Raw genomic sequence first — 18,577 nt, forward strand, 5'->3', positions numbered from 1 at the left:
AAACTGCCAGCTCAGAGGCCGGCAACGACGGGCGGGGAACGTTGGAGTCCTCCGTCACTGAAGCAAGCAAGCCTCATGTTCGCTTCCAGGTGCCTGGCTGCCGGCCGCCATCTTGGCTGGCAGTTAATTTGCATATCTCACTGATTAGCCAGTGGGAAGGGTAGCGGTCGTACGCTAATTACCATGTTTCTCTTTTATTAGATAGGATTATTTTCCATATGAATAACTATCCTACTTTGCCCCACCCTGTAAAAGAAAAATTGGGGGGAAAAGTACAAAAGTTTTTAACCAATGGACACAGACAACAGGGGCTGAGGGCATGAGTGGGGGGCATAGGGGGTAATGTGGGGATAAAGGACACATATGTAATAACTTAATCAATAAAAAAAAAATCATTAAAAAAAGTACATAAGTTTAAAAATGCAACTAATCATATCTCCATTCCGAGATTTAGCCATTGAATTTAATATATTTATTTTCAGCCTTGTTCCCCTCTGCAGATAAAGTTACACATATCTTGATATTAATCTTTGTTTATATTTGGTCTTATTTGTTTTATACTACTTGGTGGCTTGCTTGATACCAAAAGTATGTTTCTACTTCATTAAAAAAGTGGTTAGTGTTTCTATTGACTTTAATGAAATGTATTTACCATAATTTACTTAACCAGTGCCCTATTGTTGGAGATATAGGTTGTAGTGAACTTTGTGCAGATGTAGATAACATTAGATCAACATGTTAGAGCATGAACCTTTGTTTTGGGACCTAGATGTGGAGTTCCAAGGATAAAGGGTAATCAGTACTTACTGGTCACTTATGTCAAAATTTTTTCTCAAGGAAACCAGATTAGTAATCATAGTTGATTGATTTTTTTCTTAATATCTTTAGGAAAAAGTTGATTTTCAGCATGCTCATGGGTTGCAAGAATTGGAATTTATTCGAGGACATTCTGATACAGAAGCAGCAAGACTGTGTGTGGACCAGTGGCTAAAAATGCCAGGTACTCTTTAGAGATGAGTGGAACATGAAGGTTACCTAGCTTCCCTACAGTTTTAAGACATTATGTTCATTTATTCGGTTGATAATGAATATATAAAGTATTGACACTTAATTTTAGTGAATCTTAATAATGGCCTACTTTACCAATTACTTTCCTACTTTGGCAAACGTATATTTTGAGTGTAAGTAGTATAGGTCATTCTTGAGCTCATTAGACAGTGGTTCTCAACCTTCCTAATGCCGCGACCCTTTAATACAGTTCCTCATGTTGTGGTGACCCCCAACCATAAAATTATTTTCGTTGCTACTTCATAACTGTAATTTTGCTACTGTTATGAATCGTAATGTAAATATCTGATATGCAGGATGTATTTTTATGGTTACAAATTGAACATAATTAAAGCATAGTGATTAATCACAAAAACAATATGTAATTATATATGTGTTTTCCGATGGTCTTAGGCGACCCCTGTGAAAGGGTCGTTCGACCCCCGAAGGGGTCGCGACCCACAGGTTGAGACCCGCAGTATTTAGATATGCTCATTTAATAATTTATAATTTCATAGTTATTACATGAAACAGTATATGTGTCTATGGGAGGCTGTGTAACAGGTCACTTGAGGTCAGGAAAAGCTTCTCTGAGGAAATGGAATTTAAGCTGAGATTTAAAGGATGAGTGTTTACATATTTGTCAGTGCAGCCTATGTAGATATTCTGTAAGTGGCTACATGGGAGGGTCATCTAAAGCATTGGGTAGCCTCTTCTTCACTAACTCTTTGCAGACCTGACATTCCTGGAAATCTCACTGTAAAGCATTTTCCCTTACTAGATAATTTGGTGGAATTTTTAAAAGCTAGTAGAACTGTTCCACCATGGCAACTTTTCTAGTCTGTCTTGTAGAAGACCCACTAAGCCCTTAAAGCAGCGGTTCTCAACCAGTGGGTCTCGACCCCTTTGGGGGTTGAACGACCCTTTCACAGGGGTCGCCTAAGACCATTGGAAAACACATATTTTTGATGGTCTTAGGCGGGTCCGCCCACATGCAGATATGCCCACATACGAGTATCGGGCATGGTGACATCATCGCGCCAACCCCATCACATACACCCTGTACAATTACAGGTGTATATGACAGGGTTGGTGCCATAATGTACTTATGCAGACCAGTCACACATGTGTAGAGAGCAGCTACTGTGTAGAAAGCAGCTGCTGTGTTGAAAGCAGCAGTATTGGAGGTAAAACGACACTTCATGAATTATAATTACTGGGTAAATATAAAATCATGTACTGTAATATCAACTACTGCAAAAAAAAGTATCTGTACCATGGGAACTTAATCTGGATGCTGATCGGTCTTTTTATATTCAGCTGTGGTTGATGTGAATACTACCCCCTTGTGATAGTAACAGGTATGTAAAAACAACAACACAGAGAATGGTAAATCATAGGAAACTTTAATGAACTGTATTAACTGAACTATACCATGTATCATCTTTTGTATTATTAAAGGTATTGTTATATATTATTTTCATTAGCAAATCATCCCATGACAGTGGATCGTGTAGAGAAGAACGTTAAGAAAAGAAAATATAGTGAGGATTTTTTACAGTATGGTTTTACCTCAGTAATTACAGCAGGAATTAAGAAACCGCAATGTGTTATTTGTTGTGAAGTTCTATCAGCCAAATCTATGGAGCCAAACAAACTAAAACGCTATTTTGATAGCAAGCATCCGAGCTTTGCTGGCAAGGATACCAACTATTTTAGAAGCAAAGCTGATGGACTCAAGAAAGCTAGACTTGACACTGGTGGCAAGTACCACAAACAAAATATAGCAGCCGTTGAAGCTTCATATTTGGTGGCACTCAGAATCGCCAGAGCTATGAAACCTCACACCATTGCTGAGGATTTACTGTTGCCAGTGGCCAAAGACATTGTTCAAGTTATGAAGATGAATTTGTTACGAAATTGAGTGCAATTTCCTTCTCTAATGACACTGTCCGCAGAATAGATGACATGTCTGCTGATATTCTTGATCAGTTAATCCAGGAAATTAAATCTGGTCCACTTCCAATATTTAGTATCCAGCTTGATGAATCTACAGACGTCGCCAACTGTTCATAGTTACTGGTTTACGTGAGGTATATTAATGATGGCGACTTTAAAGATGAGTTTCTTTTTTGCAAACCTCTTGAAACGACAACTACTGCACGTGATGTATTTGACACAGTTGGTTCATTTCTGAAAGAGCATAAGATCTCTTGGGAAAGGTTTGTGGTGTTTGCACAGATGGTGCTCCAGTTATGCTAGGATGTCGATCTGGATTTCAACGTTTGGTACTGAATGAGTCACCAAAAGTCATCGGAACTCACTGTATGATTCATCAGCAAATATTAGCAATGAAGACACTGCCACAAGAGTTACAAGAAGTAATGAAAAGTGTCATAAGTTGTGTCAATTTTGTAAAGGCGAGCACTTTAAACAGCCGACTGTTTTTGCAACTGTGCAACGAGTTGGATGTGCTGAACAATGCTCTGCTATTTCACACTGAAGCAAGATGGTTGTCGAGAGGAAAAATTTTAAAACGTGTTTTTGAGCTTCCTGATGAACTCAAAACATTTTTTAATCAGAAAGCAAGACTGCAGTTCGAAGTACTTTTTGGCGATAAAAGTGAACTGCAGAAAATAGCTTACTTGGTTGACATCTTTGCCATCTTGAATGAGTTAAATTTATCACTGCAAGGACCAAATGCAACATGTCTCAATTTGTCTGAAAAGATCCGATCATTCCAAATGAAACTTCAGCTTTGGCAAAAAAAATTGGATGAAAATAAAATTTACATGTTGCCTACCTTATCTGCTTTCTTTGAGGAACATGACATTGAACCAGACAAAAGGATTACGATGATAATTTCTGTGAAAGAACACTTGCACATGCTTGCAGACGAAATTTCATCGTACTTTCCAAATCTACCTGACACGCCATTTGCACTTGCCAGAAGCCCATTCACAGTCAAAGTTGAAGATGTTCCTGAGACAGCACAAGAGGAGTTCATTGAACTTATTAACAACGATGCAGCGAGAACTGATTTCTCTACAATGCCAGTTACAAAATTCTGGATCAAGTGTTTGCAGTCATATCCTGTTCTGTCTGAGACTATGTTGTGCCTTCTTCTTCCGTTTCCAACAACATATCTTTGTGAAACAGGGTTTTCCAGCTTGTTGGTTATCAAGTCTAAATACAGAAGTAGACTTGTTGTAGAAGATGATCTTCATTGTGCTCTTGCAAAGACTGCCCCGAGAATTTCTGATCTGGTGAGAAAGAAGCAATCTCAACCTTCACACTGACATTGGCTTTTTACGCATACTGTCGCAAAATGTAGCAATGTAGTTTACTGTTGTTATATTAAGACTGTTACCCATACTACACCATGCTTCAGGACAAAATTTCATTTATTTGTAATTAGAAATAAATATTTCACAATATATAATTACATATTGTTTTTGTGATTAATCACTATGCTTTAATTATGTTCAATTTGTAACCATGAAAATACATCCTGCATATCAGATATTTACATTATGATTCATAACAGTAGCAAAATTACAGTTATGAAGTAGCAACGAAAATAATTTTATGTTTGGGGGTCACCACAACATGAGGAACTGTATTAAAGGGTCGCGGCATTAGGAAGGTTGAGAACCACTGCCTTAAAGGCTTGAGATATCCACATAACCTTAGCTGTGGATTTAATTCAGCAGGAGGTTTAATTGCAAAAAGTCATTAGAAATATCTAAATATCTATTTAGAAATGCATGCAGTGCTCAACTTTGAACCTGGATATCTTGTTCTAAAGTTAGTATTTAGAGGGCTTTTTAAAAATAGTCAAACTACCACTTATAAAATAGAGTAATTTGTAGATATTTTGACACTTGACCACTCCCTGAAGCTGTATTTCCTTATTGCCACCTAATCTGTTTGTGCCTGGCAAATTCCAACTTCACCCCATCCTCCTTTTAAATGCCTTTTTCTCTTTTTTCCTTCTTACTTGCCTGTGGAAATAGCCCCACAGGTAATACTCAACACTAGAGGCTGCTAGGTTTACTAGTATTTATTCTACACTAGAGGCCCGGTGTACAAAAATTTGTGCACTCGAGGGGGGGGAGTCCCTCAGCCCGGCCTGTGCCCTCTCGCAGTCTGGGACCCCTCGGGGGATGTCCACCTGCTGGCTTAGGCCTGCTCCCCAGGGGTTCAGGCCTAAGCTGGCAGTCAGACATCCCTCTGGCAGCCCGGGAGCCCTCAGGGGATGTCCACTTGCCAGCGGGGACCAGGCCTAAGCTGTAGTCAGACAACCTTAGCGCTGCTGAGGAGGCGGCCGTCAGCCTGGCTTGTGGCTGAGCAGAGTTTCCCCTGTGCGAGTGCACTGACCACCAGGGGGCATCTCCTGCATTGAGCATCTGTCCTCTGGTGGTCAGTGTGTGTCATAGTGACCAGTCATTCCCAGTTGTTCTGCTGTTAGGGTCAATTTGCATATTACCCTTTTATGATATAGGATAGAGGCCTGGTGCACGGGTGGTGGCCGGCTGGTTTGCCCTGAAGGGTGTCCCAGATTAGGGTGGGGGTCCTGCTGGGGGTGTGGCCAGCCTGGGTGAGGGGCTTATGGCTTTTTGCAGGCTGTCCACAGCCCCTTCAGGATAGGGGGGTCCCGCTGGGGTGCCTGGCCAGCCTGGGTGAGGGGCTGAGGGCCGTTTGCAGGCTGGCCACCCCCACGGGCTGGAAGCAGGTATCTGGGATTTATTTATCTTCTATAATTGAAACTTTGTAGCCTTGAGCAGAGCCGAGGGCTTGCTAGGGCAGGTGGGAAGCTTGGCTTCCTCCGTTGCCGGGGGCAACCAAGCCTCCTGCTTGCTCCAGCTCCGTGGCCGCCACCACCATTGTGATGGAGTGATGGTTAATTTGCATATTACTCTTTTATTAGATAGGATAAGTTTGGTTGCTTAGTGTTCTTTGATCCTACAATGCTTTATTCATTTTCCATATAGTTTTTACCCTGTGCTCTGTGGCAATGGAGACCAATGCTTATTAATCCTATTTTTGTCAGTGCCTAAAAAGAATGCTCAGCATAGAGATGCTCAATAAATATTGGTTGAATATTTTACCAAAGGAGGCTATATAAATGTTTGCACATGAACACAGAAAATAAGCCTAGAACTTGGGTTCCAAATGTGATTTCATTCAGCTCTATAAAAGAATTGCTTGATATTCCAAACCTATTTTAGCAAAAGTGACTCAGAAATTAAGGTAAATGGTTTTGCTTTTTGGAGTGTTCTTTTAAGGCTATGGTTATTTTAAAAATATTTTTTGAGCCCAGCTGGCATGGCTCAGTGGTTGAGCATCAATCCATGAATCATGGCTCTATTCCCAGTCAGGGCATATGCCTGTGTAGCAGGCTTGATCCCCAGTGAGGGGTGTGCCCCAGGCAGCTGATCAGTGATTCTCTCTCATTATTAATGTTTCTATCTCTCCCTTTCCCTCTCTGAAATCAATTATATATATATATATATATATATATATATATATATATATATATATAAAATCTTTTTTGATAAGCATTCATTTCTCAGTAGTTGTTAATGATTAGCTCTTTGGTTTCACCTTAGCTGCATCAGAATCAACTGGGAGCTTTTAAATACATGCCTGGGCCTCACCCCAGAGATAATTAGAGCACCTGTAGTTTTGAGAAGATTCCTGGATGATTGTGATAGGAAAATGGACTGAAACTACACGCATGAAATTATGCAGGAAAGGGTGTGTGATGCCCTTATTTAACGTGCAAGTTTTATTGACTTTTTTTGAGTGAGGGCTTTATCACATCTAAGATCTCTTCTAAAAATCATGTATCTCATATGAATCTAACACTTTCAAGTCCTGTCCAGAATGGTTAGGGGCCAGTAATATGCCCCTTTAGGCCTAATCCCTGGCCTTCAGATTGTCAGAATATTTTAATTCATTGTAAATTCAATGCATGAGCATCTGTTTGTATATCTACCTGAGCAGGCCAAGTGGGAACAAATGAGGCAGTTAACTGTGTTTTTACATATCTTTAGGTCACACCTGGTTCATCAGTGGCTGATAAGCTTGAACCTGGAGTTTAGGTCTTTAGTTTTGCTCTTTTCATGTGATTGTTTCATCTTTTTTGCTTGGTCCTTGCAACACTGTAAAACTGAAAGTTGGGATCTATTGCTAGAACAGCTGCTTTAGTTTTGGGCTATATTTAGTATGGGTATTTATCTTTCCCAAATGGGCTTTAGAGAATGTCAGGATCTTTGAAGAGTGTATAGCTGAGGAAAACAGAAATGACAATGTATCCTTTAATTTTAAAAAAGTGAGATTCTACTTCTCAGTAACATTAAGGGACTCAATCTATTCCAAAGTATCCAACGATTATAATTCCGTTTTTGATTAGAAGTAGTTTAAGTACTTTATTTATAATTACTCTAACTTTAGAAATCTATCTTTTATAGACCTTTACAGTTAGGCCAGTTTGCATAAATTTTAATACTTAATAACTTAAAAACTGCACTCTATACCAGCGGTTCTCAACCTGTGGGTTGCGACCCTTTTGGGGGTCGAACTACCCTTTCACAGGGGTCACCTAAGACCATCGGAAAACATATATAATTACAAATTGTTTTTGTGATTAATCACTATGCTTTAATTATGTTCAATCTGTAACAATGAAATTGGGGGTCACCACAACATGAGGAACTGTATTAAAGGGTTGCAGCATTAGGAAGGTTGAGAACCACTGCATACTATTTAAGGAAAAGAGCTGTTTAAATTTCTCTGTACTTTGCCTTTCCATCTTTCAACTGATTGTTTTCTCTATTAGCTAGAGCCTCTGTTTAGCCAAATAAAGGTCATAATGTATGACATCTGGAATGTGGATGGACAATAAATAAAAATTGTCCTAATTCTGACTGCATTAAAAATTTAAAAATAAAAAGGCATATTGTCATTTACTGCCTCCTTAAGATTAAAATATGATTAATGCTGTACTGTTCATTGTTTGTTGGCAGAACACATTTATAAGTATTTTGGGAGCTTTTAGTAGTGGTTTCCCCCCCCCAGAAGGACTAAAAGAGCAGAAAGGCAGTTGAAACCTTAAGCATATATAACTATTTGGAGATCTTAAAACTAGATGATGTTAAAAGAATAAAATTCTCTAGTTAAATGCTTAAGGGCTTTGTAGAAACTGCCATAAAGATAAATACCCACCCTGGCTAGTGTGGCTCTGTTGGTTGGAGTGTTCCATACACCAAAAGGTTGTAGGTTTGATTCCCAGTCAAGGCACATACCCATCCAGGTTTCGGGTTCCATCCCCCATCGGATGCATGCGGAAGGCAGCCGATTGATGCTTTTCTCTCACACATTGTTTCTCCTCTTTCTTTCTCTTTTTGTCTCTTTCTCCTCCTTCCTCTCAAATCAATTTTTAAAATAGTATTTAAAAAAATACCTAGTTTTCTGTTGTATGAAATATTTAAGACATCCAATTGAAACAATCCACAAGAAATAATAATAAAAGAGAAACAATAGTCAAACTACCTTTATGTTAGAATCCTCCTGGCAATTTTACAATTCTTTATTCATACAACATAATTCTAAATTTTCCATTGTATATCATGTATTGGGAGTTCCATGGGAACAAAATTTGGCCAGGGGTTTTAGTCTCAAAGATTGTGTGATTGTAAGACCAAGATTAGAAAGAAAGGAAGAAAGAAAGAGAGAGAGAGAGAGAGAGAGAGAGAGAGAGAGAGAGAGAGAGAGAGAGAGAAAGAAAGAAAGAAAGAAAGAAAGAAAGAAAGAAAGAAAGAAAGAAAGAAAGAAAGAGAAAGAAAGAAAGAGAAAGAAAGAAAGAAAGAAAGAAAGAAAGAAAGGAAGGAAGGGAGGAAGGAAGGAAGGAAGGAAGGAAGGAAGGAAGGAAGGAAGGAAGGAGGGATTAAGGGAGGGAAGGAGGATGAAGAATGAACTAGAATAAGAGGGAATTAATTAAGAGAAGGTAATGATGGGCAAACTATTTTCTAATTGACTTTGAAAGGAGAAAAAGGGAAAAGACAAAATAGGATAAATTGGAAGAAGGGAGATAACAAGAAAATCTCTACTTTGTGTTCTATAAATGTTATTACTGAAACCTGTATTACTTGATGTCCAGGTTGGAGCTGATTGATCAATAGCTGGATTCCTCAGAAAGTATCACTTATTCTCCTTCTCTCCTTGTCATCTCCACTTCTCTTGCCTTCTCAGTTTATTGTTTAACATAATTTTTATAGAACCCAGATCCTCTGTAATGTAGCTATGCCTTATAATGTGTTTAAGATGGTTAAAAGAGAAAATAAGAGAAGAAAAGATCTTTGCAAACTTATACAAATGAAAAGAAGAGAGGTATGGGTTCTGTAGAGCAACTGATTTTCTAATGCATTTGATCTTTGATATTTCTTGGGTGTTGAATTTAAGGAAACAGATTTTTTTTCCTCAAGAGAAGGCTAATTGGAGATGTTAACTTCTCTTCTTTTCCCAAATAACTATTTACTTTTAGGTTACTATATCTTTTATAAGAAAGTTTATAAATATTTAATTATGATGCATGTGGTTGATTTTTCATTGTTTTGTCATAATTTTGAATACCAGTCCAAAGGACAAGTATCTGAAATAGAGACTTAAGAATTTATATCCAATGATGTAGGACTCAAAGCAGGAACAATTAATTCTGGAACAAAAAGCTCATTCCGAAGAGGAGGAGGCCAAATGCAGGTGTCTGGAAAAGCAATTTCATGTCCCATAATGCACTGTAACAAGGAATTTGATAATGGGCACCTTCTCTTCGGACATTTGAAAAGGTAAGTGTGATATTCAGAATAGTGGACACTGAAGGTCAAGTGAGTTACAAAGTGATTTCATAAAATGAAAGCATGTTGTGCCTCTGCCATTGTAATTACAGCTTTATATTTTAAATTCAAATTGTTTTGTGTTATTAAGATATAATTATTTACAATTACATTCCTTAGTTGTCCTGGAAGGTTTGGTGAAGTTAGATTCTTCTAGTGATATTTTGTCTTTAAAGACATGTGGCCTTTAAATATGTATTTATTCCTAAAATGTCTCATAAAATTTTGAATAGAATTTTTGCACTGCTATGCAATTGGATCAGTGTTAGAGAAATCCAGCCCATAAATGCAAATTTCAAAAGACATAAAGCACTTACAGATATTTAGTCTAGCTAATATGACATTGCAAAATAAATGCTAAAGGCAAATAAAATATAGCCAAATTAATGATAAATATTTTGCTTATGAAACACATCTTATTAACCTACTGCACTTTTGAATATTAGAGCAAGAGAAAGTAAATATCAAGGAAGACAGTATTAAAGTCATTAAACATTTTTATCTTTACAATCCCCTTCTAATAGTTTAAAGATATCTCACCCTACTTATGCCTTGCCTTACCAAGAGAGATTTCTAGAGGGAGCTTCAGTGGTCTGTGAATAAGTGGGCAGCATACTGTATCTGAACTATTTTAAAAAGTCTTCGAGGCAGTTTAAAATGACACAAATTTTTAATTATGTTAAATGAACATTAGAAAGATTAAAAGCCATTTTTAGGAATCGGGTGTGTCAGAAATCTTGACTTGAGTATTTTTTCAGTGGTTCATTTTAAATTATTTGTGAACTTTATGGTAAATAAGGCAAAAGAAAAGATGATGGCTCTGTAGTTTTCAAACTGGAAATGTATCAGTTTGGCAAGACATGCCTGAATCTATTTTATTGGATCTTGAGTACTTTTATGAAATCTTAAACTAACTGTAGGTCACTGTCTGAAGAGATTGCAAGCCTTATGGAAACCATTTGATATTTCTTAGTAGAAAAGTGTGAGTTCTGAATGTGTGTATGTATGTTTATTTAGCTTAACAAATGAAACTAAATAGTTTTCCCCTAGAATGTGAGCTTTTCTAATGTTACCTCTCTTTTGCCAAGTAGGTTTGATCACTCTCCATGTGATCCAACAATTACACTACATGGACCTTCCATCAATTCCTTTGCTTGTGTAGTATGTTATAAAAATTTTGTTACTCAACAACAATATAAGGAACACCTTTTTTCTAAGGTAAGAACATGTCCTAAGTTAAGAGTAGGCATTATTTTTCTTGCTGCTCGTAAGCTTGCAATCCCCAATGATATACATAAGGATCAAAATTCTGATTGTTTATGAAGAGCAAAATGATTTGGAACATTAAACTGTTGGGGGCAGGCAAACTTGATAGGTGAAAACCAGCAGTCCTGAAGATTACCATAGAAACCCTACTTTTTATGGAGTTGCTTTATGAAATTAACGTACCTTGTTTAAGATGCTCTGTGAGTTAGTCACATGATGAGAACTAGAACCTTCTTAAGTCCACTGCTTTTCACTGCATGTTGAACTGTTGGAGCCATATAGTGCCTAACAATTCTTTTATTAACGTTAGTATTAAGAAATAGATCTAGGGGGGGACAAAGAGACTCATGTAATACTTTAAACAATAAAGAATTTAAATTAAAAATAAAAGAAATAGATCTAGTACTTAGAAGGCTGTGCTATGTAACTCTTATTGTTAAATCTCAAGGGACATATATAAATTCTTGTAATGTAGAACCATATTTGATATTAGATATAACTCTCAACAAATACTCCTTATTGCTTAGTCTTTGGAGTGTGTCACAAAGACCTTCTTTCCTTTAAACTAGTTTCCTTTAAACTATTATGCAATTGCCTATCTTGAATCAGCCAGAAGAGGTCGCTAGAAGATCGTATACCACTGCTTTCTATTTTATAAAGATCACATTCTTTAATGAAAGAGAGTGGAATTATCCACAGTTTGCATTATTTGTCTTGCATCCTTCCCCTTTTTCTTTCATCTCCAATTTCTTCCATCTGGACTAGTGCTTATCAAACTTTAATGTGCACCTGAATCACTTGTTAAAAAATGAAAATTCTGACTCAATAGATCTGAGGTGGGGCCTTAGATTCAGGATTTCTAACAAGCTTCTAGATCAGCGGTTCTCAACCTGTGGGTCGCGACCCCTTTGGGGGTTGAACGACCCTTTCACAGGGGTCGCCTAAGACCATCGGAAAACACATATATAATTACATATTGTTTTTGTGATTAATCATTATGCTTTAATTATGTTCAATTTGTAACTATGAAAATACATCCTGCATATCAGACATTTACATTACGATTCATAACAGTAGCAAAATTACAGTTATGAAGTAGCAACGAAAATAATTTTATGTTTGGGGGTCACCACAACATGAGGAACTGTATTAAAGGGTCGCGACATTAGGAAGGTTGAGAAACCACTGTTCTAGATGATGCCAGTGCTGCTGGGTCACACTTGAGTAGCAAGTCTAGTGTTTCTTTCTTTCTTTTTTTTTTTTTTAAGTCTAGTGTTTCTTGAACATTAAAGTCATCCAATGGGTCTGGCACTAGATAGCTTCCTGCCTTTCTCCCATTTTGGTGGTGGTAGTGGTGGTGGTGGTAGGTGTACTGTAAGCTTCAGTGTGCCTCAAGGTCACTTGCAGGTCAATAGGTACTACCACTGTTTCTCATTCTGTTCCAAGGCCATTCTGTCATCAAAGGTTATTTTTTCCCCTTGCTAGCCTATTCTTCCCAGCCCTAGGAAACCAGTTAACTACTTTCTGTCTCGTTGGTTTTATCTTTCCTGGACATTTCATATAAATGGAATAATAGAATATGTGCCCTTTTTGTGACACTTACCATAATGTTTTTAAGGCTTATCTGTGTTGTAGAATGTATCAGTACTTTATTCCTAATTAAAAAAATATATATGTGTGTGTGTGTGTGTGTGTGTGTGTGTGTGTGTGTGTGTATATATATATATATATATACACACACACACATTTCAGAGGGAAAGGAAGAGGGAGTGAGAGATAGAAACATCAATGATGAGAGAGAATCATTGATTGACTGCCTCCCACATGCCCCGCCTCCGGGGATCGAGCCCACAACCTGGGCATGTGCACTGGGACCCTTCAGTCCATTGTATGGATATATGCCACATTTTGTTTATCAGTTCATCTATTTGATAAACACTTGGGTTGTTTTCACTTTGGCTATTGTGAATAATGCTACTACAAACAAGCGTGCAAGTCTTTGTGTGGATATATGTATTCACTTCTCAGGTGACTATTGGGTCATATGGTAATTATGTTTACTTTTTTTAAGAACTGCCAAATTGTTATCTAATTATTATACCATGTCACCTTCCCGTTGGCAATGTATGCAGCTCTAATTTCTTCTTATTCTTTTTATTTTTATTAATTTTAGAGATAGAGAGAGAAACATCAGTTTGTTGTTTCACTTATTTATGCATTCATTGGTTGCTTTTTGTATGTGCCCTGACCAGGGGTCAAACCCATAACTTTGGTATATCAGGACCATGTTCTAACTAACTGAGCTACCTGGCTAGGGTCTAATTTCTTTACATCCTTGTCAGCACTTATTATCTGTCTTTTAAAATAGCTATTTTAGTGGGTATGAAGTAGTATTTTATTGTTGTTCTAGTATATATATACACACACACACACACACACACACATATATACAAAGTTTTATGATGTATGTTATTTTAATGTAACCAGAAATATAATAGTAAAAATAAATTTAGCACTTGAACTTACCAGATATTCTGTTTCCCATTCTTTTCTCTAGTTTGTAGATGGTATTTGCAAATATATATCACTTATATAACAGTTATATTCCAGTAAAATTTTATGTAGAACCACATTTTTGTTTTATTGAACAAACCATTTAAATGAGCATTATATGGAATACATTTATAACTCAGAATTGAACTAAAAATTATTTTATTTTTTTAGTTTAGAGGTCTTCATTAGGGGTCATTTGTATAAATTGGTGGTTAATAAATGCTTGTAGTGCTCTTAACTTTTAGAACCTTCTAATGAAATACAAAATATCTTCCCAGTGTAATCTTTTGTGTGGCACTTGCCAAATTAAAATGGGATGAGAATAGTGGAAAGAGCATAGAATTTGTAACCAAAGATATAAAGCTGTATTTGAATGGTAGTTTTGTCTCTTCTCTGGTAACACCTTGGTTTGAGGAATGGTAATTTTGTTGACTTAATCTAAGTTTCAACTTTCTTATTTATAAATGAATAAATTAATATTTCATGGGATTATTATAAGAATTAAATGGAAAAGCACACTTTGAATCCTAATGGTGCTTGCTTGACATGTATTTAATATAAATGTAAGTTTACTGTTCCTCTTCTAGTTGCATCTCATAAGACTACACAAACTACTTTGATATCCCTAATGTAAATTTAAGATAGTAAATTTAAGAAGACACAACTTTTAAGGCTATTACTCTAAAGACCATTAACAAATTTCGGGATAAAGGAGGCTCTTACTAAGTTTGGAAACTTAGATGCTAAAAAAGACATACCTGTTTCACTACATCAAAATTTTAAAGTGAGCATATACAGAATTCATTAACAGATGTTTGAAAATATTTGCAAAATAGAGGATTGAACAAAGAGTTTTGATAATGAAGTTGACCAAAAGGAGAGAAAACAAAACATTGAAATATGAGGATAAAGAATATGAATAAGCATTCTACAGCATGTGGAATATCCACAGAATTGTATGAATAAATGCTCAAACTCCCTAGTAGACAGGAAATGCAATGAAAGTAACAATGAGTATCACATCATCTGTCAGACTGCAAAAATAATAGCTATTGCTGCCAGGCTAGGAGATACGTGAATTGGTAGAGCCATTTTGAAAAGCAACCATATAACATCTTTTAATACTCAAAGAATATACCTTTCAAGCCAATAGGACCACTGATAATGAGAGAAAGCACCTATAAATAAGGATATATACTCAAGGATGTTTACAACATTATTGTTTATAGTGGCAAAAAATAAGGCCTCAAAATGAATACTTGACTAAATCATAGTAGATCCAAAGATGGAGTAGTTGACAATTATTAAGAAGAATGAATTAAAGTTATACCAGTTGCGTCTTAGGGCTTTCCTTTAGATATTGTGGAATAAGAAAACTAAGAGGCAGAAGAGTCTGTAAGTTGAATATATTTGATAAAACAATGGCAATCCCCCTTGTATGTTTGTTTGTATATGTAAATTATTAAGCATGGAGCTATTTATGGATAAATACATATTTGTAAACAAAGGTTATATTGCAGAGTAGATTGAACAAAGCAAAACTTTAGAAAAAGTGTATGTGATGTGAAAACATTTATGTATTTATATAATATTGCATATGGGTATGTATGTAAAAAAGGAAAAATACATAGAAAGCAAATATACTTGTATATTTATTGTCACAGAAAGATAGTTATAATTGTTTTCAAGGAAAAAAATTTAAAAATTTTGTATATGGGACCTCATTTATGAGAAAAGCTCCATTGTTCACTCAGGGAAGAAGTTTTCGTGTTAAAAACAGATCGAGAATATTCCAGATAATAAATATCTTGAAAGTTAATTTTAAGAATTTGAATATTGGTTGATTTTAGTTGTCTATAATTCATCTTTGCCTTATGTTTTAGGAAGCTGCAGATGATGGACATAAAAGCAACCTTCTTCCTCAGATTATTCAGTGTTTTGCATGTCCAAATTGCTTCCTTCTTTTTAGCGGCAAGGATGAGTGTTTGAAGCACATGTCTGGAAAGAATCATTTCCATCAGCGTTTTAAACTGGGTGGTATGTTCTCTGAAAATTATTAAACCACTTTAATTTTTGCTGAGTTTCCATACTTCTGAGATGATTTTTGAGGTTTCTTATCCTCACTTTAGTATGCAAACTGTGAAAGTGAAACATTTTTAATTCTTTTTTTAAAGAAAAGATTCTCAATACTTATCTGTACCTAAGAATAAGGTTTACTTTGAGAAATGAAAAGAAACTTGGAAAGAAAACATTTATTCAGAATAATGTTTTTACATACATGATATCTGGGAATTTGGGTGGTTTTCAATAACTTTTGCACTTAAGGCTAGAAAATGACTTTCAGATTTTATGTAAATATCTTTTACTTACTCCAGCTGATATTGAGGAAGACAAAAGGGAGGAAATGTTGGGTTACTCTACTCAAATCTTTGCAAGTTATAACTTTTTTTTTTCAGATGACAGGAGAATAGCATATCCAATATCATTTCCATCTTTTGCAAAGAAACTTTTGATCTCTCTGTGCAAAGATGTTCCATTTCAAGTTAAGTGTGTGGCCTGCCACCAGACACTGCGTTCCCATATGGAGCTCACTGCCCATTTCAGGTTTGTAAGGGAATCCTGCCCAATAAGCTCTTCACCAGTGGGATTCAACAAATAACGCTCTATTCCATGTTTCTCTCCTTTTGAAACAAGAATGTGCATTTGCCTGGAAATTAACCAAATTAGCATAATGAGAGAATTAGAGTTATGGAAGAAGTGGATATATTGATATTGCTGTGAATATAAAACAAGCCAGTAGTTCTAAGTTTGTGTGTAATTTTTCTCTGTGTGTTCTGTGAGTGTTATATATAGGGAAGGAGAGGGTTAAAATAGAACTATGGCTTTAAGTCAACCAGAATGGAACATATCATATCTATATGAAAGATTAAATTTCATGAAAGGCCAAATTTATCTTAAGAAGATTTCAGTATGATTTTTTGTCTTTACAAAGGAAATTATCAAGCAGTATACAAAAGGAGAATAGTGTAATGACCCCTATATACCTTTTGCACATGGCAGTGTGTTTTATTTATATTCTCATCCCTGTAAATTATGTTGAAGCAAATCATGTCATTTTATCTGTAAATATTTCAGTATGTGTACATAAATGATAAGGGCTCTTCTCTTAAAAATTAATACCATTATCATACCTTAAAAAATGAATAGTTTTTTAATATCATCAAATACCTGGTTAATGAATTTTCTTGATTGTGTCATGAAGTTTTTTTATATTTCGTTTTTTGGAATCTGGATTCAAACATAGTCTGTATAAAATTTTTTAAAATTGATTTTTAGGGTGAGAAGAAGTGAGAGGGATAGAGAGATGGAAACATTGGCTGCCTTTTGGACGCCCCTACTGGGGATCGAGCCCATAACACAGGCATGTGCCCTGACCTGGAATTAAACCAGTGACCTCTTGGTTCATGGGTTGATGCTCAACCGCTGAGCCACACTGGCTGGGCTACAGTTGTACAATTTTAACTTTCACAATTTGACAAATGGATACTTCTGTTTAACCTATACTTTTATCATAATACTAGAGGCCCGGTGCACAAAAATTCATGCACCGGGGCAGGGAGTCCCTCAGCATGGCCTGCACCCTCTTGCAGTCCGGGACCCCTTAGGGGATGTCCACTTGCCAGCCTAGGCCCACTCCCCAGGGTATCGGGCCTAAGTTGGCAGTCAGACATCCCTCTGGAAGCCCAGGAGCCCTTGAAGGATGTCCAACTGCGGCTTAAGTCCGCGGGGAGTGGGTCTAAGCTGCAGTCAGACATCCTTAGCGCCTCTGAGGAGGTAGGAGAGGCTCCCACCACTGTGCTGTGCTTGCAGCCATCAGCCCGGCTTGTGGCTCAGCTGGGCTTCCCCTGTGGGAGTGCACTGACCACCAGGGGGCAGCTCCTGTGTTGAGTTGTCTACCCCCTGGTGGTCAGTGCACATCATAGTGACCAGTTGTTCCTGGTCATTCTGCTGTTAGAGTCAATCTACACTAATAAAAGAGAAACATGGTAATTAGCGTACGACCGCTACCCTTTTCATTGGCTAATCAGTGAGTATATGCAAATTAACTGTCAGCCAAGATGGCGGCCGGCAGCCAGGCACTGAAGCAAGCATGAGGCTTGCTTGCTGCGGATTCCAACGTTCCCCGCCTCACTTGCCGGCCTCTCTCACCTGCAATTCTAAGCAACTATGTACTATGTTGCAAATAAGAAGCTAAACAAAACACCAGAAACCAGCCGGACTGAAAGCCAGCGGACCGAAACTTTGTATTGATGTTTTCAGCAGCGAGGCCTCAGAGCTAAAGCTGGCCCAGAATAGAAAAAAAAAAAAAGAAAAGAAAACAAGGAGCAGTTGGAAGCTTCAGTCACTCGCTTCCGGAAAACAGCCCTCAGCCCCTCACCCAGACTGGCCAGGCACCCCAGGGGGACCCCCACCCTAATCCAGGACACCCTTCAGGGCAAACCAGCCAGCCCCCACCCATGCACCAGGCCTCTATCCTATATAGTAAAAGGGTAATATGCCTCCCGGCACCGGGATCAGCATGACAGGGGGCAGCGCCAAACCCCCTGATTGCCCTGCGGCTCTGTGTTTGACAGGGTGCAGCGCACCAACCCCCTGATCGGCCCTGCTCTGTGTGTGACAGGGTGCAGCCCCCTAACCCCCCCCCCCCCACGGGCCCTGCTCTGTGTGTGACAGGGTAGAGCCATAACCTCTCAATCGGCCCTGCCCCAAGTGTGACAGTTGCGGTGCCCCAACCCCCTGATCACCCTGCTCTG

The 18,577-nt window shown here is 37.5% G+C and overlaps 1 protein-coding gene across 7 annotated transcripts in view; it reads left to right on the forward strand.

The window, feature by feature from the left end:
* Positions 1–18,577, forward strand: part of ZNF451 (zinc finger protein 451) — an 80,542-nt gene that overhangs the window by 36,173 nt on the left and 25,792 nt on the right. For all 7 annotated transcript variants that reach the window (XR_002829778.1, XR_002829779.1, XR_002829780.1 and 4 more), the window contains 5 exons: positions 889–1,000; positions 9,743–9,896; positions 11,036–11,162; positions 15,647–15,800; positions 16,220–16,367. Coding sequence is in view for 4 of the 7 variants with exons in the window: in XM_006090717.3 (XP_006090779.1) it covers positions 889–1,000; positions 9,743–9,896; positions 11,036–11,162; positions 15,647–15,800; positions 16,220–16,367 (695 nt within the window). In the remaining 3 variants the exon portion in view is untranslated. The remainder of the gene's footprint in view (positions 1–888; positions 1,001–9,742; positions 9,897–11,035; positions 11,163–15,646; positions 15,801–16,219; positions 16,368–18,577) is intronic.

The sequence above is a fragment of the Myotis lucifugus genome, unplaced genomic scaffold, assembly GCF_000147115.1.
Source record: "Myotis lucifugus unplaced genomic scaffold, Myoluc2.0 scaffold_80, whole genome shotgun sequence".
In the NCBI taxonomy this organism is placed as follows: Eukaryota; Metazoa; Chordata; class Mammalia; order Chiroptera; family Vespertilionidae; genus Myotis; species Myotis lucifugus.